The sequence below is a fragment of the Netta rufina genome (genome assembly GCF_964035555.1).
Source record: "Netta rufina genome assembly, chromosome: 2".
NCBI classification, from domain to species: Eukaryota; Metazoa; Chordata; class Aves; order Anseriformes; family Anatidae; genus Netta; species Netta rufina.
This window is the reverse complement of record NC_140124.1, coordinates 4,758,186-4,784,297: the sequence shown is the minus strand read 5'-3', so window position 1 is coordinate 4,784,297 and position 26,112 is coordinate 4,758,186. Positions and strand designations below refer to the sequence as shown.

At 41.2% G+C, this 26,112-nt stretch overlaps 1 protein-coding gene across 3 annotated transcripts in view; it reads right to left on the bottom strand.

Annotated features, from left to right (window-relative positions):
* The window catches only part of CRHR2 (corticotropin releasing hormone receptor 2), a gene marked incomplete at its 5' end in the record, with an annotated part of 157,536 nt that overhangs the window by 37,976 nt on the left and 93,448 nt on the right, over positions 1-26,112 (bottom strand). For all 3 annotated transcript variants that reach the window (XM_084282309.1, XM_084282310.1, XM_084282311.1), the window contains 4 exons: positions 3,925-3,985; positions 7,803-7,956; positions 11,981-12,098; positions 25,955-26,061. In XM_084282309.1, coding sequence (XP_084138435.1) covers positions 3,925-3,985; positions 7,803-7,956; positions 11,981-12,098; positions 25,955-26,061 — 440 coding nt within the window. The remainder of the gene's footprint in view (positions 1-3,924; positions 3,986-7,802; positions 7,957-11,980; positions 12,099-25,954; positions 26,062-26,112) is intronic.

The following is a 26,112-nucleotide window of genomic DNA, read 5'->3' as shown; positions in this document are numbered from 1 at the left end:
GAAGAGGAAAATTTATGAAGACAGTTCTTATTAAACTCAGATATATAAACACACTTCTATTGGATAGCGCTAATTAATATTCTCCACGGTTCTGTGATGGTTCTTCATATAGCAAAAAACAACATTGGTTTTATCATTATTGTTAATTAGACCTTACTAATGTTCTTCTCCTTACCAGTGGTCCACCAATGAAATTGTTACAATAATATCTCTTAATCATTTTGTTTTGTTTTGTTTTCCTTTTTTTACTGACTCATTGTCAGATTTTGCTAAAAACCTGTTAAATCCCAGACAGGGTGTTTGCCACAGTACCAATTATATTGGCCTCACTATGCAAAACACTTCTTCATACTTATAATAAGTATAAAAAAGGAAAAAAAAAAAAAAAGCTCATTGAAGCATTTCCTTAACATTCTTCTTGTGCATTACTTTGAGCCTTTAAGCTACTATGAGCTACACATAGCATGAACCTCCAAACAATTTATGTTATAGCTCAAATGCATACTCAGATAAAGAAGTTCTGAATTATGGGCTGCCCACTGGAGTATCTGAACAGTCTTGAAGGTTGTAGGCAAGCACAGGTTTTGCATTGGTGTCCTGTTTGCTAGTTCAAGGGGAGTAAAACAGTTTCTCCAGAGGTTAGGATAAACGGAGCATTAGCCAGGATGGTCAGTCTGTTTCACAGAACAGCTGAGGTTGGCAGGGATCTCTGGGGATTGTTTAGTCCAACACCCCTTGCTCAAAGCAGAGCCAACAGGAGCAAGTTGCAGATAACTATGTTCATTTGTTTTTTTGAGTATCTACAAGGATGAAGACTCCACGACTTCCCTGGGCTATCTGTTCCAATGTTCAACCACCCTCACAAAAAAGAAAAAAAAGTGTTTCCTTATGTTCAGATGGCAAGTCATGTGTTTCCATTTGTGCCTTTGCATCTTGTCCTGTCAGTGGGCACCACCGGTTTTATCTTCTCCACACCCTGCTATCAGATATTTATAAACATTGGTGTGACACCCCTCTTCCCCCTCCAGGATAAAGAGTCCCAGCTCTTTCAGCCTCTCCTGGCATGAGAGATGATGAATTATCTTGGCAGCAATTATTTCTCGAAGCTGGGAATTACTTTTCTCTCTGTCTGTATTTGTACACAGTTATGCACTCAAGTTAAAGGCATGATTTCTATATTATCCAAAGCACAGGGAAAGGATTATGTAAATGTCACAAAGTTTATTCCAAACTCTCCCAATGGCTAATTGGAGAGGAGAAGAGACAATACCTAAGTTAAATACACACAATCTCACATAATGCACATGTACCGCACATATGTTTAGTGCTTTAGTTTGACTGCTCAGCTTTAGTCTGACAGAATCTGCCCCTTTCCTCAGACCAGGAGGCAGTAGGAAGAGGCTATCTGAAGTATCATGTGCTTTAATGCTTGAGAAGATGACTGAATATTCATGATAACTGACAGGCCCTCAGCAAGCAATTCATTTCTAGTTTTGCTTCAGTTCATTTACTTCACTGAGTCTCCCCTGCATATGCCATTACTACAAACATGAAAAGCAGAGTTCATTTAATAGCCCTTGCCTTAGAGCTTAATGCCCTTACCAGCTCTTCATTTACAGGAGCTCTGCCTGTCTGTCTATGTGGTGTGTGTTAGATCAAAGGAATGGCACTGTGGAAGTGTCCAGTCTCAGTTTCTCAAGCAGGGTGATGAAGTACATGAATCCTGGCCCCACTGCTGACACTAAGCAAGGATAACACTAAGGCTCCAGGCCATTACACCCCACATGACAGTGGGCAGAAGCCGAAAGGACTTTCTATTTTACACAGTAGGCTTGGAGCTGCTGTGCTGTACAATGAAGATGTGTGCGAATGTTTCACTTCATGCCAAGCATCAGCATAAATGTGAAAACATCCCAAGACATTAGGTTTAGTTGTCTGGGTCGACCAAAAGTAACCTGCAACCTCCCCTGTCAGCAAGCCCTTTAGCCAAATGATGTACGTTAGTATGTGAAAATTTGCCCATGACATGAATTTAAAAACTCAAGCTCCATTTCATAATCCATCCAAGGCAGAGAGGTTGATCCTAGAGACTCAACAAGAGCAGCCTATATACCACAGAACATTCTCATAGAAATAGAATCACTTTGTTTTTCTTGCCATGCTGACAGTATTTTTCATCCTTCTTTCTTTTGTAATGCTATATTGTGCAGGACCTATATAATGGCTGTATAAACATGTCATATCTTTCTTCATATCTAAGATACATCAAAGTGAGGTTCTTTAACATTCATGTTGCAGGCATAGAGATGATCTTGAAAGGAGGAACTGGTACAGGTGATGCACTAGTTTCTCTATACATCTGCCTTGCATGTACGATTGCAGATGTTGTGGCATATTATCAGGGGCTTGCCCTTATTTATTTTGTGAGTGATGAGCAGTCCTTCAAAAATGATGTGTCCAAACCTTAGTGTTCAACTCAGTCACTCAGAACAGGAAAGTTTAATCAGCATTGCTGCTATTAAAGCATGTGGTATTTTGCCTCTCTGTTTTAAGGTACTAGTTCTATAGTTGAAAGTTCTAGCTTCAGCACAATGAGACAGCTGCCATGCTGCCCTTGCTTGTTCAAGAAAGGAACTTGACCATGAAGCAGATACAAAATGTTGCAATCCTTCACCCACACAGAAAAAAAATGTTTGTGAGCATGGAAACTAGGGAAATCTGGTCATCTGAGGTTACCTCCCAGGGCTGCTTGACTTGGACACCCAAAAAACAGGCTCCAGTTAAACTTTTATTTGCCATTTTGGAACTACAACATGGATTCTCCTGTGTGATTGCTGTAGGCTGGGATTGGGCCTCACTAAACATTTCTGTCAGTTGAAAGGTGTCTGGATGACTGCCATTATGTGCAACTCCTGGGAATTAGATTATCACCTTCAAAGTCACCACTGAAGCTATAGAAAAGATTAGTCAAGGGTTCAAAAGTTAGTGGGGAGAAAAGAATAAGAACTTAGTAGTGCATAACAGAATTCCTCCCATACAGTGTAGATGCCCATAACTCAGCCAGTAATCCTGTCCATCTCCTCTAGAGTCAGGAGAGAGAAATAGTGCATGTAAATTTAATTCATCCAACCTGCTTCGAACATCTTCTTCCAGATGAGATGAAATACACCCCAGACTGCATTTACTGTTTTGATTGATCACCACTAATCATAACAGACCATAGATTAGTGCAGATGCAGACACCTATGAGGTAGATACTTACGTTTAATCATATGTGCTACAGACAGAGAGAGAGATAGACAGTGTGGTCATATGAATACCAGATTCATGGAGGAAAGAATTTTTTAAGATTAGAGAAGTGAGCTGTAACAGCCAGTACACATTGATCCAAACACCAGTTGCAAAGTACAAGCTGAACTATACCTGACCAGTATCAATGTTTGTGGGAAAAAAAAACAAAACAACACAGATGCCTGCTTATCTCCAATATTTTTCAATTTCATGCACTTACTGCTTCCACTTGGAAGAGACAGAAACAGAAATGCAAAAATTCCAACTGTAAGACAACTCTTGGCAAGCTGAAACTGAATTCTGCACACCCAGAAGGCTAAATCCTTTAGCAATCAACTGTAATTTTCACCAAGGTCTTATTCAAGCAGAACTCCCATTGAAGGAGATTAATCTGACTATAAATCATGTACAAAGATATCATATGAAAACTTTAGAATTTGACAAAGGAGATTTGGGAATATATTGATACTTTCAGGAGTTGACTCAAATAGTGTTCTGAAATTTGAGGTCATTTGGGTTTAGATGACCTTTTCTCTTTCCAATCAGCCTAATTTCTAAATTACTAGTTCAGCTTATAGCCATTTCCTAATTTATTTAGAGAGCCACATAAACACAAATGTTAACATCACTTACTGTTCATTTTCATAATATAATTTGCCAATGGCCCAGGCAATGATGATTGGGCAAGGAATACCTGCAACAACAGCAAAAAAAAAAAATCAGTTAATCCATTTATGTATCGATGATACAATATTAGATATATCTCTGTTTAGATAGAGGTTTGTAATGAGGATAGAAGAGTCTTTCTTAATGCACTGGAAGACTCAAAATACAAGTGGTCCTATCTTGGTATACTTGAGACACTGCAATTGCTAAAACCTCTCCTTGTATTAAATGAAATAATCTCATCAAGAAAAAACTTAGGACTAATAAAACAAGTTAATAAAATTATTAACAAGTGTAACAGTGTGTATCATATATACCTATTTTTCTATGCATGTGATCAGAAAAGTTCTGGCTAGCTTATAGGCAATTCTGTCCCCTTTTCATTTTCCTGCCTTTGACATGGCAAAACCTTATAGACAGCATTTGGAGGTGGGCATTGTTTAGATTTTTATTTCCCTGGCTGCAAGAAGATTGTAAATTTATTGGGTTCTTTAAATGAAGCCAATTTTCAACATCTTCAACAACTTTTTCAGTTAAGTCTTGAACCTGTGAAACAGGATGATGAGAATCTCGTGATATCTCTTAAACTCTTGATCTCTTGTTGCATTAGGTGAGTTGTATCTGTACACCTAATGTCCCTGCAGTGCCATGTCCTCTGCTTTCTAATTCTATTGTTATATGAGTCTCATGTCTGCAGCTTTAGCCTTGTTTTGCTTGTTTTGTATTAGGCCTTCAGAGTTCAGCCAGTTTCAAGGGGATGAGCATTTTTCTGGAGAAGGATATTCGAGGTGAGGAAGAGTAAGTGGAGCTGGCCTTTTTGCATGGATCTCCTGGGGGAAGACATGACCATTTTCGCACATGCATTTCCCAGGCAGTCTGGACAGATGCCAAAATTGGAAGAGGAGGAATTTCCATCTCCATTTCCCTTTTCCCTTTAACCTGTCACCTCAGCCAAAAAACAAACAAGAAAATAAGCTTCTCCAGCTCCATCCTTCATTCCAGCCTCCAGTTTCACATCCCTTTAAAACCAACGTTACTCCAAGGTGAATGCCCAGATTCAGTGACCCTCACTGGAACCTGCTTCCTTCCCACTGGAAGCAACATTACTTAAGCCCTCTTGTAGGAGTGAGCCTGGCCAGGTATCTAATGCTGCCTTTGCTAGGGATGAACAGACAAAATGCAGCCACATCCTTTCTCCTGGGATAACATTTTAATTCTCCTGGTGAAGGGAAGACCAGGGAACTGAGAATGAGGGTGATAAAAGATCAAGTGTATGGGAAGCCAAAACAGAGCTCGAAAGCACCTAAAAGGCTGAGAGGAAAAGTATATTCATCACATGGCAATCCTGAGACCCAGAGGGGGGGAATAGGGAAGGAAAATACCATAGACCAAACCTGTTGGGGGTCTGTGAGAGCTGTACGAGGAGCTGATTTTCTAGTTTTGTGACAGAAGAAAAAATATTAAAATAAATAAATAAATAAATGAATAAATACACCACATACATGTTTTCTTACATTTTCTTTCTTCTTTTTCTTATAGCTCCCCTTTCTTCCCGTTTGATTTTGGACTGATTGACATATTTTGTTTTAAAGACTGTTTCTTCTGTTAGAACTGCAATTCAATTACTTCTGCTCAATTATGAGAGGCATTTCTGAACACAGTGCCATTCTACTTTCAGAAAAGACAATATTTGTGACTTCTTTTCCACATTTTTTTTTTCAACAGAAAAGAATTGCCAAATTCACTAGTTCTGCTTGGCTCCCTATTTTGTATTCACCAAACAAGCTACCTGCACAGGGCTTGCCTTGCCAAACCCCTTGAGGCTCAGTTCAAGTCATGGATAGGTTGCTTGGTAAGGAACCATGAAGGCACCCAGTCCAATCTACTGCTCAAAGAGGAACTGTTGACAACACTAGCCACCTCAACCATGGCTTAATCTTGCTCAATTTCCAGTATCTCCAAGGTCAGAGATTCCACAGCCTTTCTGAGTCATTTGTTGCAGTGTTGCATTACCATTTTGGCATTTTTTTTTTCTTAATGCCCAACTGGAACCTCCCAGTTTGCGGCCATTACCCTTTTTTATAATATATGCTATTACCAAGAAGAATTTGGCTCCATCATCTTTCTAATTAGACACCAATTTTTTCTTGGAATCTAATAGGCCCTCCTCGCTCCCTTTGCCTCCTCTTGACTAGATTAACAAATTCAGTTCCTTCAGCCTCGCTTCATAGCTCATGTCATCTAGACCCCTGATCATATTGGCCACCTTCTACTGGATAACTTCCATTTTTTCCACACCCTTTCTGACCTAACAGACCCCAAAGTGATCACTGTATTCCAAGAGCTGCTTTATCAAAGCTGAATACAAAGAATTAGTAACTTCCCTCAGTCTTCTGGCAACACTCCTAGTGTAGCCCAATGTGTTTTTTTACTTTTTTCACAATGGGAAGGCACTGCTGGCTTATAACCTGCCTGCATCCACTATAAGCCCCAAGGTCCTTTTCAGCAGGACTGCTACTCTGACAGTTGGCTCCCAGCCTGAACTGATGTACCAACCTATATTGATGCACCTAGAGAGAAGGAGCAGCCCTTGCCCTGGCCCAGGCTCACACAGTAGAGGTGAGATAACAGAGTAATGAGCTCTATTTCTGTCTTCGAGCAGCCATAAATATAGTACAAAGACAACATGTGATCCTTTGTTGAGGGCTGTTTTCCAGGAACAAACCCTTCAGAAGTTCAAACAACAGCTGTAAGACTGGACTGGCAGATAATTAGGCTTTTCTTCCAATCAGCTCCTCACTTAGAAGTATTTTTTCTGTCTCTTGAGACTGAGTGGTCCACAGGACATGGACTGTGTCTTTTTGTTTCATGCCATCTGGAGCAGCAGTGCATATGGGGCTGTGATCAGTGCTTTACTGATCAAAGTGAAAGGGACATGGTATGGACTGTTGTGTTCCCAAAATGCTGAGCTTGGTAATTCTTTTTTCGACTTTAACACCAGGTACCCGAAGATCTAAGTGATAAAAATAAATCCAGCAGTAGCCTATTAGCTTCATGTTGTCACCACAGTGAAGAACTATACCTGTTCTCAGGTATAAAGTTAGGTATGTCAGATTTCACCACAGTAGGATTTTTCAAGTTTTTTCTTGCTGCTGTTGTTTTTATCACTTTAATGCCAGGCATTAAGCATATTGGGTTTACGTGGCAAGGTTTTGGTAGTGGGGGGCTGCAGGGGTAACCTCTGTGAGAAGAATCCAGCAACTGCCCCATATTAGATAAGGACCAGTTTCAGCTGGCTCCAAAGGGATTCACTGCTGGCCAGAGCCAAGTCAGTAAGTGAAGTTGTTTGCACCTCTCGGAGAGCAGATTTAAGGAAGGGAAAAAACTGCTGAGCAACAGCAGTGGGAGAGAGGAATGTCAAATGTGAGAGAAGCAGCCCTGCAACTCCCAAGGTGAGTGCAGCAGGAGGGCAGGAGGTGCTCCAGGCACACAGCACAAGTTCCCCTGCAGCCTGTGAAGGGAGAAGCCCCTGGTGGAGCAGGCTGTCCCCCTGCAGCCCATGGGTCCCACATGGAGCAGATCTCCACGCTGCAGCCCGTGGAGGAGCCCCCGGTGGAGCAGGTGGATGTGGCCTGGAGGAGGCTGCGGCCCATGGAGAGCCCCCGCAGGAGCAGGCCCCGGGCTGGAGCTGCAGCCGGTGGAGAGGAGCCCACGCAGGACCACATGAGAGTTGTTGTGGTGGAGCTCAGCTGCCCAGCTGAGTAAAACCACCACAGTCCATTTTGGCACCCAAATGTTACACCACTACACCATGTAACACCATTATAAATGCACAAGACACTTACACCATCCTATGAAGAGAAAGACCCATTTCCGCAGCTTATCTGTGGAGTAGGTCATCACTATAGCTGTATGTAAGTAGCAGCCTTCCACAAACATCCAGAAGAAGTTGGTCACCACAAAATAATTGTAGACAGTGGTAATACACCGACACCAGGGCTGGAAAAAAAAAAAAAAAAAAAAGGAACATTTTAAAACCATGGTGAGACCACTTCAAAAACTCTTTCTTGCTATTCCCTTAAAAAACAATGATAAAAGTAAGTCAAAGAATGTATATTTATACTCGGTACTTGGAATCAAAATATCTTAGGTGCTGTCAGGAGCTCACAGCTGTGTCCGTGACTTTCTGCTGTGGCTTGGCTTTGACTACAACATGCTGGATTCCCTCTATCTGAACATGTCTGGAAAGTTAACATGCCTTAAGGCATGTCCACACCAGCAGTCTGCAAGCAGTTAAAGAAGCATTTGTGTGGAATGAAGACAAAAGGCGACGTGCCACCTGACTGTAGGTGATCTTTCTGAGAGGTACAGCTGTAGCCTAAGGTAATTTCCAAAGATGACATAAGAGTCTAAGCAACTTTTAGGCAGTATAACCCACCTGCTGAGCAGTTTGAAGAAAATCTAAGATAATAGTTAATGTCACAGTCTTGCTTCATTTCCACTGAAGGGAAGGAGCACCACTAACATTTTAAAAAAAGATATTTTACGTTAAAGCTATGCTTTTATCAACTACCTCATCCCCTCTACTCCTGCCATTTGTACTTTAGTCCGTCAGTCACATCACTGCACGTATCACCTCTGAATTTTGCCACAACGTCAAGAAGAATTTTTAGTCGGCCTCAATGTATCAGTAAAGGAAGCTTCTATGGCTGTGCAGTGAGACCACAGCTGTGGAATAGACAATTAACTATGGAGAGGCAGATGGTAACATCACATCAATAAATCAGAAGTAACCGCTGATGGTAATTTCCATAGCACTACACGCAGAAGTCTGGGAAAATTTCCTCCTGACCAAGCAGGCATTCAGTGTATTCCCTGAAGCATGACATTAATTACCTATGTTAGCTGGTATCATTGATGTCATTTTTGGTCTTACCATTCTCCAGCCTTTTAATTAACTCTGCTAAAGTATTTGAAACCTTTGAACCTCAGTTAATTTCATTTTGGACTTCATATGCATGAGGTATTGATGATCTCTAGGCAGTCAACAGAGCAGCAGATGCACTATGAAACCCAGCAGAATTCTGTGGACTAAGAATTTATTGGACAAGAAACACGTTTACAAAATGGTAGCACATTCACAAGTGATCACTTCTGTTTATTGAACTGCAATAAACAGAAAACAAAAACAAAAACAAAAACAAACAAACAAACAAAACACCAAACTTTTGGATATGTTAAAACTTTAATTTCTGTGTGATTTCATCAAGATTTGAAATTTAGTTTGCCTTGATCCTTAAAATAGGATTTAAAAACAAATCAAGAAAGCAGAAGATGAACCACTGTGTCTTCAAAATTTTGTTTAAACCAATTACAAATCACTTTTTTTTTTTTTTTTCTCTTTTTGGCCTGAACAAAGCAAAACAAAAATACAATCCCCCTCTCTCCTATATTTTGCTAATATAAAAAAAATATATATTTTGACTCCACTTTTGACTAACTGGTAAGACCAGGTTTCCTAAGGCACTGAGTCTCATATTTGATTTTGCTTTCTAAGAAGGTATGAGCATGAATTAAACCTTTCCCTGTGGCCTCAGTCTCATGTAAATTCTCCAATACAATGCCTACACTTTTGTTCCACTCTTTCCCTTGGCTGTAACACTTATGCAATTTTTCTTCTCTCCACAGCTGCCCATTTTCATAAAAAAAATAAATGTAAAAACTAATTATATCTGAGCCTGTTGTTCCTCTGTCATAACTGAGTGAAATTGGCCAGTGGGTTGTGATGGCACTGGGACACGTAGAGACAAATACACATGAAGGTGGTGAGGTCTCCCTCTGCATTGTTTCCATAGGAAACCAGAACAAAATGAATTTGAGCAACTCATTTCCCTTTGGAACTGTGGATTTATTATTATTGAATAATAAACCCAATTAGCAGAACTCATTAATTTATACCATTTCATTTATTTGACTGAGGATACCTGGTCCCCACATGCATCCACCATTAGGCTCTAGACATCTTCAGCATTTCCCCTTGATTTATTAACATCAGTACTATAACTTCATGCAAATTTTTTTTCATGTTGAGTCCTTTATGTTTCTGTAACTGCATTATTTAATCTTTGCTGATTAGCCCAGAAGAGATCATACAATTAGCCAGTGTAAATTATGCTGCCCCCATTGATTTTGGAGGTGCCGTTTTGATTCTGCCTTACACCACAGTAAGAACATTAACATTATCAGTAAGCTTATAAAAAGCACTTTCCCAAAAAAGACTGCAGTGTTTTACAGAGAAAAGGTGAGTAACGGAAAACTGAGGCATGTGAGGATCTATCCTTGTATTTGCAAGTTTATATTTTCTTTAGCACTTTGTGGTCTCATTTTAAAAAGCATTTGAGTGTCTGAGTACAACTGATTATTCCTAAATAACTGTAAAAATCTGCATTAAGGTTTACAATATTGTCATGAGAGAAAAGAATGCAGCATAAAACTATCAACAACAAAGCTGATATACCACCATCTTCTGTAGCCTGAAAATGTCAGAAGCACAGACGAAGCAAACAATGAATTAACATAAGCTACATCTTAAAGGAGCAGCTACTTGAATAATAATACAGTTATACAGATGTGTCAAAAAACTTAGAATCTGAGGCTGCTTTGTTTTTATCTAGGTACTGATGGCTTTTCTATTCCTTTTTCCAAAATGTGGGATTAAAGTCCAGATGCCAAATTTGACATTTGAAAAGTTAACCAGGGATAATAAGTACCCAGCTGACTACAATGAACGGATATCCAGGCTCCTGGGGTGGATTTCAATTTCTAAAGGAGCAGTTCCTCCAAGAGTAGAGCCACATTGCCTGGTATCAGCTATGGATCCAGCTTGTGCTCTTATAGGCACTTTACGCCACCTGCCTTCCAAAAAAGAAAGAATATGAAGGTTGTGTTCATGTATGTGTGCATAGCACACTGGCAGTTTTTTTATTATGGAGATAACTATCAAGGGACAATCCTAAAAAGAGGGTACTCCACTATAAGAATATTACAATGGGAGTAAGAACAGTAAAAAGATCTCTAAAGGGACTATCAAAAAGAATGATGCCTCAAGGAAAAGTAGAATTATTCCTCAAGAAAATTGAACACAAATATTTTTATTTTGGAGTAGATATTTTTAATCAATTCCAAAACCATTTCTTTTATGTGGACCTGCCCTGTTCTTTGAACTGGTTCTAACTCTGTCGCCAAGGGCTTAGTCCTCCACAAGGGATCAAGAAAAGGAGTAGAAAGAGTGCAGAGTAAGCAGCAGGAGCTGGAGTGAAAAGGTTATGTCCCTGGCGGAAGGATGCCTCCTCTTACAGGCAGATGCTGCTGTATGCAGCCCACCCATCTCACAGCACTCCTCAACAGCAGGTCTGGCATAGTGAAGATGGCATTAGCAGAAAAACGGAATTTTGTAAAAAAAAGCACAAAGATATAAACGAGCAAAAATTCTGCTGTTTCAGGTCCTGTTCCTTATTTATTTATTTATTTATTTATTTATTTATTTATTTATCTATTCATTCATTCATTCATTCATTCATTCATTCTTGAGAGTCCCACAGGCTCCAGACAGCAAGGTGCCCACTGTCATCAGGCAAAGAAGCTGACTGAGTGCCAGAACAGCCATCTCAGGTATTTCTGTACCCTGGTCATAGAGGTAAAGTTCTCTGGAACTAATACTTTTCACACACAAGTGCAATCACTGCAAGATGCACTGATAAAAAATATTTGAGAACCACCAAATATAGTGTCTTGCACTATACTGTGTCTTGAAGAATAAACATTTGGAAAGTATCAATGGTCAACGAAGATAGAAGATTTTTTGGGGGCAGACTATAACTTTAAAAAAGTTGATATTCAGTAATGAGGAAATAAATGAAAATTTAGCATTTTTTTAATTATTTAAAATTAGTTATTTGAGCTAATTCAGCATCCCAGCCACCCCAAAGCGCATGACAGAGACACACAACCTCCAAACACTTACTTCATTGCTTTCATGTATGTTGTGGTCTATCATTTGAAGCAAAAACCACATCACATTTCTCAGGATGAATGTGGTGATTAAATTCCAGTGGATAATATTCCGCAGGCATCTGATACTCCTAAACAAGGAAATACATGTAAATCATCATGTACAGTGAATATATACACATGCACGTTAGTAAGTATATAAAATAAACAAGCTAATTCTGTTCACTTTCCAAGTTCCTCACAGTTTATCCCCATCCATTACTTGTTTCACACAACAAAACCGGAGATTATTTTGCCCAGTGATCAGCAGTAATGGTCTATGAGGCTGTCTGAAGCATACCTTTACCAGCAAGCATAGCTGGGTCAGGTCCCATTCTCTGGCTCTCAGGGTAAATGGCACAGCCAGTGCCAAAGCCAAAACTTGGACTTTGCAGTGTAGTCACAATGCAAATAAATGGTGTAAACACAAAACAGCAGCAGATGGCAAAATTTGTGCTGCTTGCTATATACCTTTCTCCCAGAAACCATAGTGTAACTTTTGCAAAGTTGTGCCAGTTTGTTTTGATAACATGAGGAGCTCCCTTTGACAGAATCAATTCAAGCAAGTGAAATTGGAAATACTAGAAAGACCCAATTGACCAAATGGTCATTTCATCCTTGGATATCATTGTTGACCTCCCCAGTCCCATCAGCTCTATTACAATGCTCAATAGAAGTGATAAGCCCCTAAACAGCAAGGATGTGCTGGAGTTTGTTGCATTGTTCACAGAAGGTTTGGTGACAAATATCCTGGAGTAGTGAAACTGAAATACTTTTTTTTACATTTATTTTATTTTTTTTTTTTTTTTTGTGATTCTCTCTCTCCAGTGACTCAAACAGACCAACCCATGTGTAGTTCAAAGTTTTCAGACCCATTACAGCAATAGGAGAGTTCAGGCTGCCTGGTGCCAGTCCCGTGCTCAGTCAGCTGCACCAGGCTTTCTAGAACAATGTATTCTCACTCAGCAGAAAATAATAGTGTCTATTTTTCCTCTTTTGCTATCCCTCTTCCAGAATGGATGTAAAATATGAGCATGATGTAAAATAGTACCTACAATGATTTGGGGCACAGTGCCATAAAATAAAAGATGGGACATCTTAAACGCTGCTTGATACTGAAAGTGGCTCAGTACCATGCCAGCAACTGGAAGCATCGCTGAAGCTAGACAGAAAGATACTCGTGGCAGAATCTGTCATCTGAGACGCGATCATTTGTCTTCTCATTCTTTGTGAAACTGTAAAGGAAGGCAAGTGCCAACTTGCAGTTCTGCAGTTGCAGAGTTTTTAGTTAACCGATCTTTTCTTAGCTAGACAAAAAATTCTCCAGCTACTAAAATCACTTTCGTAGGGACATTTCCTGGAGTCATCAGGGTAGGATTCTCCATTTGGTATATCGGTTTCCCTGCTTGTAAAGGAAGCTGTCAGACAACATGGGACACTGTAGTATTTTCAGACCTGCTGAACTCTAACTGGCAATTCCTCACCCCAGTGACAGCAAAAATTCATTAAAAAAGAGAAATCACAATCCAGCAACCAACTTTGTCACTGCCTCAGGTCTTTTGCATGACAAACAAGCCAGCCTTCCCACAAAAAAACACCATTTTGCTGTCACAAAACTCTCACTGCATGTTTTCCAGGACCCAATTAGTCAGCCTAAGGGCCAGAAGCCATTCTGTTGTGTTCTTCAGCCTCACAATCCTCTCCAAGATTTCTCAGCAACCCACAAATCGCAAATGGAAAACCTCCCACATGTGAGATGCTGCAAGTTACAGAACGATGCTCAGAGGTATAACGCTACTAAGTCAATGTCAAAACAGCTTCTGAGTTTAACAACTCAGGCTCCAGGTATAAAATCGTTTTGGAGCCTCAATGACTCATGACTGGAGTCGATTCAGAAAACAAATCTCCAGCTGCTGACATCCATTCCCTTTTATATAGGCTACAAAACCAAAAAAGTGTTGTTCTCAATACAACCTGTGCTACTGAGGGATAGGACAGAAACTTCTCACTTCTTTGAAAATTTCACTTCTAACAAAAGATCTCGATCTTTTCATGGTTAGGCTTTCAAAGAAAATGGGAAACCAACATCTGCTGCCTTTCATGTTGAACCCCAGGAACCCACTTTGAAAGATGGTAATAAGGTCTGTTCTCCACTGATCATTTTGCACATAAATGTCCTGCAGCTGCCGTTCACCTAGATGTTTTATTCACTTCCACTGGGTTAAGGACAGGCAGATTAAGGAAGGAGTTTGAAACACTGCTTCTGGGGGGAGAGGAAGGCAAGGGACTACAGACTGAGGAAATTAAGGTCAAATCGTGGAGCTGCTCACATGAAATTAATTGCTTTTGGGAGCTCTAACAGCAAAACAGATCTAGCGCACTTTGCCACCTGAATGTGTTTTTTTGAAAAGAAGAAGATAAATAAGTTGAAAAAAAAAATTATACTCGCTGAATGTCTCTGGCTAGATGTAGTTCAATCACCCCATATGCTAGAACTAAATCTGGCTGGAGAAAACCTGATTCCCACAAAGCATACAGACTGGCCACAGAAGAAAACTGGATTGAACTAAAAGTTTTAGACCTTTTCCTTGACTCCCTAAAAAGAGCTTTTCCTGCTAGTAGGATCCTACTGATCAAAATCACCTCCTGCATTAGAACCCCAGCATCTACTGGGCTTGTGATCTTTGTCCTCCTTCCTACCTCCTGGTTCACACTGTTTTGTCTTCCTTGCCTGTCTCTCTGCACCTAGCCATAGGCTTTTGTTTGGGCTGCAAGGTGCTTAGGATAGAGGCCAACTTTTAATGATGTCTGTTCAGCACTGAGAGCAAGAGTGTCTGGTCTGCTTTGGGAACTCCCAGACTTTACAGGCAATTATGAAGATCAAAAGTCCTTGTTTTCAAAAAAACTGATGTACTGAGGGCAGATGTGCTCCTGGTGTGAAGTTAAGTAAAGATTAAATGTTGTCAACAGCTAGAATCTACCAACACGAGGCTTAAAGTCTTGTCAGATAATGCTTGTCCCACCACCTTTACCAAAAGGCATATTTTGATATCAGCTTTTGTATCAGCAGCCCTATATCATAGCCTCATTCCCCTTCTCACACTCCGTGTGTGGCACAGATGCTAAGCAGATGCTCTGACCTGCTTAAAAGGTTCTTGTATTTGAGGTTAATGGAGTAAGGTGAAAAATCCTGTAGAGAAAGAATTTTGCTTTTCCAGCTGCAGGCCCTCCCCAGTCACATTCCCCACCACTTTGATGCCTTGGGGAAGCAGTACCAACAGATCATTGGCAGGAATTGCTTTTGTGATGTCTGGACCACTCTGCCAATGTAAATGAAGGCAGGATTTGAGTGTCTCAGCCTGCACACTCAGGCTGAGACACAGAATCGTAGAATGACAGAATGCTTTGGGTTGGCAGGAACCCCAAAGCCCACCCAGTGCCACCCCCTGCCATGGGCAGGGACCCCTTCCACCAGCCCAGGCTGCCCCCAGCCCCATCCAGCCTGGCCTTGGGCACTGCCAGGGATGTGGCAGCCACAGCTCCTCTGGGCAGCCTGGAACAGGGCCTCACCGCCCTCACAGTGAAGGATTTCTTCCTTATATCTGATCTAGACCCTTTTTTATGTTAAATCCTTTTAAAGCACAGAGTTTCTCAATGGTTGAGAAGTGAGGTTAACCGAGGCACAGAATGGTTTTAATCTTTTTTTTTTTTTTCTTTCTTTCTTTTTTTTTTTTCCTTTTTTGTTTGTTTGTTTGTTTGTTTGTTTGGAGAGAGCTCAAAGAACATGGTTTCTGCTTGCTACTGTCTCCTAGCTACTACTAGCACAGAAATCACAGTAGCACTAATAAAATTCATAGCCAAGGGTGCGTAAAGCATGAGAGAGAACTGTCAGATACCTGCTGGGTAGGGAGAAACAGCAGGGTTAATGCAGCGTGTGCAGGCTGCAGGGCACAGCAGTGGAGAACTATAGCTAAGCCAATTGATATAACGAGGAAAAAAACTCCTGCCAGCCACCTGAGAAAGTTTCTCTCATTTGCAGGCACTGTTAGTGGATGCTAGCATGGTTATTTAGTATGGATAAAGCATCTGGAGGGACGCTGACTGAGGTGAGGGTCCCCAGAGGGTCCCTGTGCATAAAATTTTGTCTGTAGAGTCAACATTTCACCCCAGACTCCTATCTAAGGCTGAGGTGAATAGGGAATGAAGGATGTGCCCCAAACTGGGCAAAAAAAATGACTAAGTAATAGGAGACCTGCCATGCATCTGTTTGGTGGAAGGACAAAGCTGACCTTTTCATACTTACTCATCTCAGAGCCTAGTGAAGAAACTCACTTTACTCACAGGAGTCTGTCCTCCACAGGTATTTTCTTGACCATTGGTAGTTAGAAGTTGGCTTAAATCTATAAGCCTTAAATTAAATTGAAATACTCCTGCTATTTCATAAAAATGACCTGTATTTGAAAGCTGAAAGTCATCACAGTCTGCTGTGACACTGGGCTCCAAAACTTCTTTCTCTGTGGTTATTTATTGCCTTCAGTTTGTGAAATGAAAAAAAAACAGTCTATGCTCCAGAAACAGCAGTTACTGCCTTCACAGGCAGAACTGAAAAGGAATTCACATCCTCACATTGCAAGTGGGGGGAGGTGGGGTTTGAAACACATCAGGCCCTGTTAGAAGTTAGGCAATTGAGCTGGAGTCAGAGGAGCTCAAAGCAAATGGCATGGATGCATCTCCTCACAACTCAAAGGCTAAGAAATTTGGGGTTATTCAATGCTATATAATGGCATTTAGAACATAAGGAAAAAGCAAGGACAGACAGCAGAGAGCTGCTTTGTCGGGGGGGGGCAAATGGTCACATGAGGGGGAAGAAATGGGCCATGAGGGGACTGGGCATGGAACTGCTACTTGAGCCACAATTATACCATTTCTAGGATGAAGTTGTGAATTAAAGAGCCATTTAAAGTCCCCTAGATTATAATATTGGGTGACAGAGGGTTTCATCTTCATCTTCATGACGGGTAACATCATTACTGCGACTTCTGCTTGTTTCACAACCCTTGTGGAGAGAGTTGTGCAAGTGTGGCCTAGCGGCCCAGAACAGCAGCACAAGGTGCCATCCCCAAGAGCCTGGGGACTGGCACATCACAAGGAGGACACCACGGACTGAGGCTGTGAGTTTCCATTAAAGTTCCTTTTCAGATAAAGAGTGTTGTTCAAGGCCTTGGCTGGACTCTTATCCTAACTCCTCCCTGGTGCATGGGTCCCAGAATAGAAGAAAGGGGTTGCAGCAATTCACCCAGAACAGACTTAGGGATTCAGGCCAAAACACAAAGCTGTGAGAACTTGGATATTCAGTCAGAGCATGAGCCACGTAGAGTGTGGTGATAAGTTAAAGACAGTTTGGGAAGCACGGAAAACAGGGGAGGTAGGGTGTTAGCAGCTCCTTGTTTATGCTACAGTAGTGATGGAATGAAGAGCCCATAAACTGTTATTAATTGCAAAATAATAATAATAATAATAAAAAGTTTCTCTCTCTTCGTTGGTCTTCTCTGTTTGCCTGTCCCCTCCCAAGGACTAGATGAGGAGGCATTTCCTCACAGCTACATTCCCTCTTGTCCCTTGGGAGCTGCAGGGAGCAGAGCTAGAAAGAGCCTGGAAGCAGGCAGCAGGACACTGCTCGTCCCATGGGAGGCATGGTCGTGGTGTGTCTCTTGCAGCTGTGCAGTTCCTGCAGCAATTTCACTTCTGATGGTGCCTGAAGACAGACTCTGGCCCTGAAACATCCCCCAAAATTCAGCAAGTAGTGCCAGACCAGCCCAAATGGGCAGCGGGTGTTAGGCGGAGTGAGTGAGCAGGCAGAAGGAACTGGAAAAGGAGAAAAAAGATGGACTTGTGCTTTCTGACTTGGACAGAGAGAAGTACTGGAAGAATGACAGGGCTCCCCATGATAATAACCAACGCGTTGCCCCGCATTGAGTGATCTTCAGACAACTGCAAGAGGCAAGAACTTCTGCTGCCTGACAGTCCTGCTGCATCGCCACGTCTGCTGCTTTGGGCTGTGGTGTTCTTGAGTCTGCCAGGCAGAGCTTGGCCAAGAGCAATCCCATTGGAGCTGTGTGCCTCAAGGAGAATGATGCAAAGCCCTTGGATAAAATAGTGTAGCAAGAGATAGCGCATTTTCACACTGAGTTACGAAATAACTTGCTGTATATTTGCAGGAATTCGGGAACCAGAGCCAGGTAGGATGATCTGGGGGCAGCCTCCCACTCCCTGCACACACACAGCCCCGTAAAAGCACAGCTTCAGCTCTACAGCGGGAGGTCAGACACAAAGAAGCAATTACGGTGACAGCAAACATACTTCTCGTTGGCCCTCCTAATTAGTAAATCAAAAACCAGGTGTACGGTGGGAAATTACACATAATAACCCTTTATTTGATTTGAGAACAGACCATGTTTCAAGCCGAAACGTCATTCTCTGCCTTGATATCACACCACTGGCATCCTGAATGGCTTGCTATCAGGACCAGGCTCCCATGCCAGGAACAATAGCGTTAGATGAAAATAAAACAGAATTCTCCTGCAGTTGGCTGCAGCCTGTGTCAGAGGTGGGCAGAAAGAGTTTCTGATTGTTCACAGAGAAAGCACACTCTGCTAATTATTTCAGTCAAATGACCTTAATTGCACGGTTGGGTATAGAAGGCAGAGAAATAGAAAATCCATTCTTTTGACTTGGGAAGTGCTGAGAGCTGGAAAGGCAGGGAACTTGATCAACTCTTTCTGTACAGGTGGTCTCACTGACTCAGGAATGGAGATTTACAAAAGGGTTTCTAAAATAATGCTGGTGAAACTCAAAGTAGCCCTTCTGTTGATTCATGTTTTTAATTCTCGCTCTATCCATACAGTGGTATTTTTTTCCTCTGGGATGAGCAGAGCTACTATTTTCTGATTCAAAGCATGACACAAATAATTAACATTAGCAATCATCATAATGTGCCAGCATGGCTGAAAGCTAGCTGAATTAGTAGAATCATCTGCACAGAAATAATTGCAAATGATAACTTTATTAAAGAAGCTTGGAAACCTTCTATTAATTCATGTAGTATTCCATTAATAATGATGTTCAATTAAGACTGCTGTCTCAAAGTCTGTCTGAAAACATCTGGCAGGAGAAATCTGAGAGCTCTTTGCTGGAGTCCATCCCATGACTACTAGGAAGGAAAATCATGGACAATACTTAAAAATATATAGTCTTTAGTCTTTTCTAGGGCAAGCAAAGCCTATGGACAATCCATAAGTGGCATGGAATGGGAAGACTACCGAACTCCAAGCTACTTCTCAGGCTGTGTGTCTGTCATGGGCTATTTGTTGTCCTCATGGTGTCCCCTGTGTGCTCGTGTTCAAGCAGTGCATATATTCTGGTACTCCTAATGCTTACAGACAAGGAAAGCAGCTGGAGAGGCTGGCAGGGAAAACGAGCTTCTTGGTGGCAGTCGCATAGAGGAATAAAAGCATTTCCACATGAAACACAAGGGACAGTTGCAAGGGAAGAGTGAAAGCCATGAAGAGAGTAACAGCATTATTTGAGGGCAGAGGTGAAATGCTCAGGCGAAGAGAAGCAGCAGCTTCCATGAGTGCTTAGGATGTGCACACACACCAATAACAAACCCATTGTGGAGCCATCTCTGATCCACCCAGCCTTTTCTAAAACTTGTTTCTCCTGCCTTCAGGCCATTTTTTCATCAGTTATCAGTCCTGACAGTGGAGGGCTGAACATTTTCTACGAAAAGTGGCCGTTGCAGCTGGATTGCACAAATTCCTGTTAGGGCTTAAGTAGCCAGACAGAGAGCTGATGCAGGTTTATCTGGCTTACAGCTGCTGTTTGAGAAATATAACAGTGCACAGTGGTGTGGATAAAGCAAGAGGAGTGAAGTTTAAGGCACTGATGCTGCTGTTCACAATCTTCTTGGCCTCACTGCCTTCAAAACATAGTGTGGAATATTTCACGACTTTGGATTATCTGTCAAGGAATACAGGAAAGACCACATATGATCTTTCATAACCTGCTCCTTCCAAATATTCATTCCTGTGTTTGCCCTAAACTTGTTAGCCTCATGGCGGTCACTGCCCGTGTGAAAACATTTCTCCATGGTTCAAGCTGGGCACCTCTCACAGGAGGCTGCTGCTTCCATAACACGCAGACCCAGACCACATGCTGAAAAAGCCTATGTGTCCCATGTAAAGGGTGATGCAAATCAGGGATTTCCCACCACTCTTGCCTTTTACTTGACAGCATAATATGGTGCAGCAGATCTTAGATTAGACAGCAGAGAAGGTGACTGGGCGCTGAAGAACTGCAGTGAAGTCTGTGGGGGATACAGACGTGCAATTCCCTGGGTGAAAACTGAAACTGAACCATCCTGAATACCTGCAGGTGATTTTTTATTGAGTAGCTCTAAACATCCAGGCTTGAATACATTTCTGATTTTCTTGCCCAGAAATGACTCAGGGCATATTCTTTTTTGAAGTAAATTGCACTCTTGAGCATTATTCATATCTAACAGAAAAAGAAAAAAAAAATGCAAAGACCAAACTTTGCTTTCTTTATTCCTCTGAAACCTTGGAAGAGTTGCAAGCTTTGCCCCACTATTCCCAAAACCATTCTACCATCATTACAAGGAGAAAAGAGCACAGGCAAGTTTTAGCTAGTCAACCAACACAGATCTAGCTTTGCAAAGAGCAGTTCTATTACCACAAATTGAAGAAGTCAGGGTCCAGTTCTAAAGACACTACCTCATGGCTAAGATCTTGGCAATGACTGAAATACACAACTAGAAGCACATTTCAAACTCTGGATGGGCCTCCAGAGCCTCCAAACCCCAGACAGCCATTGAGTTAAAGTCCTTAAGAAATTCCTGAATCTGTTAACTCCAAGCTAAGAGTTAATTAACTCCAAGTTATTTTTTTCTTCCAAGTTATTTTTTTCTTCCATCACATTGTTCTCTGGGTTGGAAATCATCCTCTAATATCTACTCAGAAGTGTATCCATAGGGTGTTCATGCTCATTTTTTCTTGCACTAGCCTTGTCCCTGATTGTAAGTAGCTCTTCTCTTTCTAATCTTTATCCAACAGTGATGTATTTATAAGCATCAATCATACTCTTTGCCAGCCTTCATAATGCTAGGCTATAATACTATTATTTCAGATACAGATTATGAAACCTCCCACATCTTATGAATATAGCTCTCTGGGCACACTTTTAATTACTGGTTTTATTACAGAACTTCACGAGGGCTCTGCTCTCCTTTGTGGTTTTATGTAGGCTCCGTACAAAGAATCTAAGAAACAAGTGATACAGATATGAGATATGGGGGAAGTGATTAAGAGCAGTGGGAAGCAAAGACATTGGCCTAAGGCTAGTCAGTAGGAAATGTGGTTTTGTCCTTTATCTGAGTCCCTGAGACAAGATACTTCAGGTGGTTTCAGGAAGTACAGACAATTTATATGTTTTTTACTCAGAGGTGACTGATCACGTATGTGCTTGTTTATGGAACTCCATCATTTTAATTCCTGCCTTGCTCTGAGAACTTCACCACGGACCCTCACAGGGCTGGACAGAGTGCTGTCACCAACTCAACAGGTACTACCATCCGCTGAACACATGCTCTGCAACTACCAGTATTTACTACAAAGTTTATAAAATGACATGTACCCAAAACATCATTTGAGGCTTTGCTGGTATAAGTGGCAGATAGGTGGAAATCCAGGAACTGAAAGGCAAAATGGAGCAGTGACATGAATTGATTAATTCATTCAGTTGATGCCCTGACCTGGGATTTGTTCTTTCCCTAGCTCCATGACAGAAAGGTAGGTGCAGGAGGACTGTGACTTAGGTCTGGAGCCTACTCTGCTCTAAGCACATCAGATACTTCTTGACTTTTCAGTGTGAACTGCACAGATCACCTCCCCAGCTGGTATATCCTCAGTATCCAGGCTCTGATAGGTGTCAGATCACTCTGCTCTATGAAATCTGCTCTGCATGGATGCTCTCCTCTTGTTCTGACAGATTGCTGCAAAACATTTAATCAGTCTCTTTCATTCTTACTAACGGAGGCCTGCAGCATCAGCCTCACCAACTGCATGCCAGAGTGAAGATCAAAAGGCAGTTCAAAGGAGCTTGAATCTGGAGAAGATAAAGGACAACAGACCTTCAGCTCCTAAATCCTGGGAGCTGGTTAGAAGAAGAAAGAAAAGTGAAAAAAAGAAAAGTGAATATGTTGTTGAAAGGAAAAAATGTTTCAGCTTTTCAGAAGAAAAAAAAAAAGTGAGGTTTTGGTAACCTTCCTATAATGCCTGAAAGAAAGGACACACTGCCTCAGGCCCACAAGAAAAAAAATAGAATAATAATAATAAAAAAGATGTTCTGAAGTGGAAATATAAAGAGTAAATCAGGGAGAACAGGAAAAACAGAGTTCCCCTCCTACCCTCAATTTACTTTCATTACCACCATGCTAGTAGAAAAAGATGCTGTGCAAATGCTTATGGGTTTTATTTTTACAGAGCTGCCTTCATCCTGCAACCTGTGCAGAAAGACTTGCCATTTTTAATCTTCAGTCTATCTTCCCTTTAGTGTGATCCTTCTTTATCAGTTTCAAAATACAGCAGGGACTTAGATGCTTCCCAGAAAAAGAACAGGTCTTCCTGTAGTCAGCACTTCTGCTTCGGTCACTACTGCACAAATAAAACAGCTACTACTGGAATTGAATCTAGTCAGGTCACTGCTGGCTATTGCCATCACTTTGATAACACAACAGGAGCTTTATAAGGACTCACTCCACCTCAGAGGCTGATATAACAGCACACTAACAAGGAAAAAGCCAGGACTAAACCATTTGGGCTTCTGCATTGTCAGCAACAGTGAAGAAGAATATTACTAAAAAGAGGTGTTTTATTCTTTCTACTTTTTTTTTTTTTTTTTTTTTTTTTCCTTTCCTTTTTCTTCCTCTTTAAGCTGTGTTGGCATAACCATTATCAGAATTAGTCCTCTGGAAAATTTCTGCTTTAGCAGTGTGACAATGTGATGATGTGGGAGGGTGAGTCCCGTGTCAGCAGGAACTGCCTGTGTGCACCTGAGGGATGAATTAAACTTCTACTATTAACGAGGAGAACACGCAACCTAGGAGATTCACAGCAACACAGAAACATTTAACAATGCCCTGTGAAGTGCACTAAGCAAATCTCTTCAGATCCTGTGTTGGAGATTAATACATCTCTACAGCACACCTGCTTGTATGCACAAATTCCTCATTTTTCCTTCTCAGCATAATTCTTCTTGCCTATATGCTTGCTGGTTTTGTTTTGCCTTGTAAAGACAGCATGGTTGTTAGACTTTTAAGAGCACCTACGTTTAGACCCTGGGGAACCAGCTGTGACCTAGATCTTTAGAAGCTATTTCAATGAATCGTTTTTATTCAGTCAGTATGCCAATGAAAGTCAAGTCCTCTGCCCTAAGTTGGGCTTTGCTTCTTGTTATTTAGTGCTGAATGAAATGTTTACTAGCTTATTTTCTCTTGCAGAGCCCAGGAAGAAGGATTGTGACAGACGTAGAGAAAAAAAAAAAAGGCTGGAATAGGTCTTCACAGTGGGAGGGAGTCCCTGCCTGAGTTCTCCTCCCTTCCCAGCTGTTTTGGGGCTCCTGGCAACACGGACACAGATGGCAGCTTATTTCATTGCTTGCTGCTGCATCTGAGCTTTCTGTCCCTCAAAATAGCTTTTGGTGTAAAATTCCTTAGGGTTTAAGGCAGTAGAGCATTTCTGCTGCTGTGGTTGTGAATGGAGGTCAGAGGTTTGCATAAAGAACTGAAGACAGAACTGGGGAGAAGATGTTACAGGACACGCTTGGAAGAACAGGGACTACATCCAGTTCTTTCGCCTTCCCACTTCAGCAGAACCGAGGACTAAACTCTACAGCAATGCAGCAAGTACCTGGACTGGGGAAGCAATGGTAACAGTGAGGCTCATCTCCAAAAGCAAAGCAAAGGAAATATCAAGCAGATGATGGGTGAGAAGCCTGAAAAATATGCAGCTGTAGAACTTGAGCCTTCCTCTATCTTCACCCTCAGCAGACACCATGGAGTAAGGTAGATTAGTGGAGAGGGGCAAGAATAAGGAATTGATAGATTTCCACTCTTGGCCAAGATAAGAAATTATCAGACTTAGCCTTCAATGTCTTTTATTACATTTTTTTAAGCAAGGAATAGCCTATATTCTCTTGTTTCACTCAATTAGTAGGTACCTTCTTCCATCCAAACTAAAACAAAAATAAAAGCCCCAAATAACTAGACTCAGTTAGCAGAACTGATTTGCTCCTGGGTCATTTTGCAAAGGTAAAGGTGATGCAGATACGCATGGCCTAGAGTATGCACATGGGAAATCTGTAATGCAGCCTGGACTGCCTTTACCAGAGCATTCTTACAACTTCTGAAAACAAAACAGTCTCTGCAGAGACTGTGAGATAGCTCATGCTGGCTAACACTGGCTGGACAGTTATATCAGGGCAAGAGATTTATTTTTTTTTTCCATGGTGCAGTGGGAAATTGGAAAGATGGAATATCTTAATTCACAGCACGTACAGGGAACTACTTAATTGCTGCAGTCATTTTTCATGCTGAAGTTGACTGCAAAATTTAAACATTAAAATCAAAGTTTAAATACCAGAAAAACAATTTAAAAGAGATCAGCTAGGCCACTTCTGTGTTAGAAGCTGGGTACATTTATCCCGTATTATCTAATTGCTTCTGCGTTATTTACTTAAGCATTTATAAAAGATTCAGCATCAAAGCAGGGAATATAGTTGCAATGAATAATTTGCATTCTTTATTCAGTGTAAATTAATTCAGGGCTTCAAGCACTATGGGAATTAGCATTATATGCACAGTAAGAAGGTTTAAATGGAAGTTTAAACCGATGCATCGGAAGTGTTCCCACTGAATGTTTAAAGCGTTTTTTTTTTTTTCTGAGCACAGCTCATTCTGCTTATAGACACTGGGGTGAAAGAAGATTCCTGTTATTAACAAGAAAGACCCTCTTGTTAAGGATGCTTAAGAGGAAGAGTTAGTGTAAGCCTCTGTAGGGATGCTCCAGTCTAGGAAAGCAGTTACGTGTTCACTTAAGTCTCTGTCTGTGATATTGTGCTCCCAGTTAGGGTCCTCTACATGTTTCTGCCTTGGTACTATTGTACAGTTTTTCTCAAGGATTACCATTCTACAGAACTTACTGTAGCTAGGACAAAGTTCAGGTTGAACATTTGTAGTCAAAACCACACAAATAATATAGAAATACCTTCTAACCAGGCTACCCCTATTAACAAAGAGAAGAGAAGCACTTCTGTGTAGTTTCAGTGATTTACATTCCTTGTTTCATGAGCACTGGTGGAGATAAAGATCCCATAAAGATGTTTCTCTTGCTATTTAAGCATAATTCAAAGTTCTTTAATGGAAGAAAAATTGAAATTAACCCAAGGCACAGTGGAAAGATTTTATTTTATCTCCTCAGGTCTAGATTTGGGCATTATCTACCAGGGAATGCAAAATGCCTTGTGTTATTATGCAGTGCCTTAGAAAACTTGCCCCCAAACTTGCAACTTGACACTCTCAAATCCCCTCTTCCCTTAATGAAGCACTCTGTGCTCACTGAATTTTTTTGCTGCATCAATAAATCATGCGTAGCTCTTTTCCTGAATATAAATAAGCTTTAAGTCTTAAGCATGGAAGCCATCATTACAACTCATCTAGTGCATCAATCAATGAAACCATGTACATGCTTGGGAGCATAAAAGCCATAATTTTCCAAGACCATACACAATCTGGACAGTGTTATTAGAGGGCTCGAGTGACCCGGTAAGTGTCGCACACCCAACCAAGTTAGAAGCATGCAAACAGATTACTCACCTCAAGCACAAGAAAAGCATAAAGGCAACTATAAGGGCCCCTACTGATATACAGTGCCCCAGGTAGTTTATGATGAGAGCAATCTTGTAATGGAGCGCATACTTCCTCTGGAGGTAAAGAGATAACATGATTAAATCAGCATGACTCTCTGAGCACTG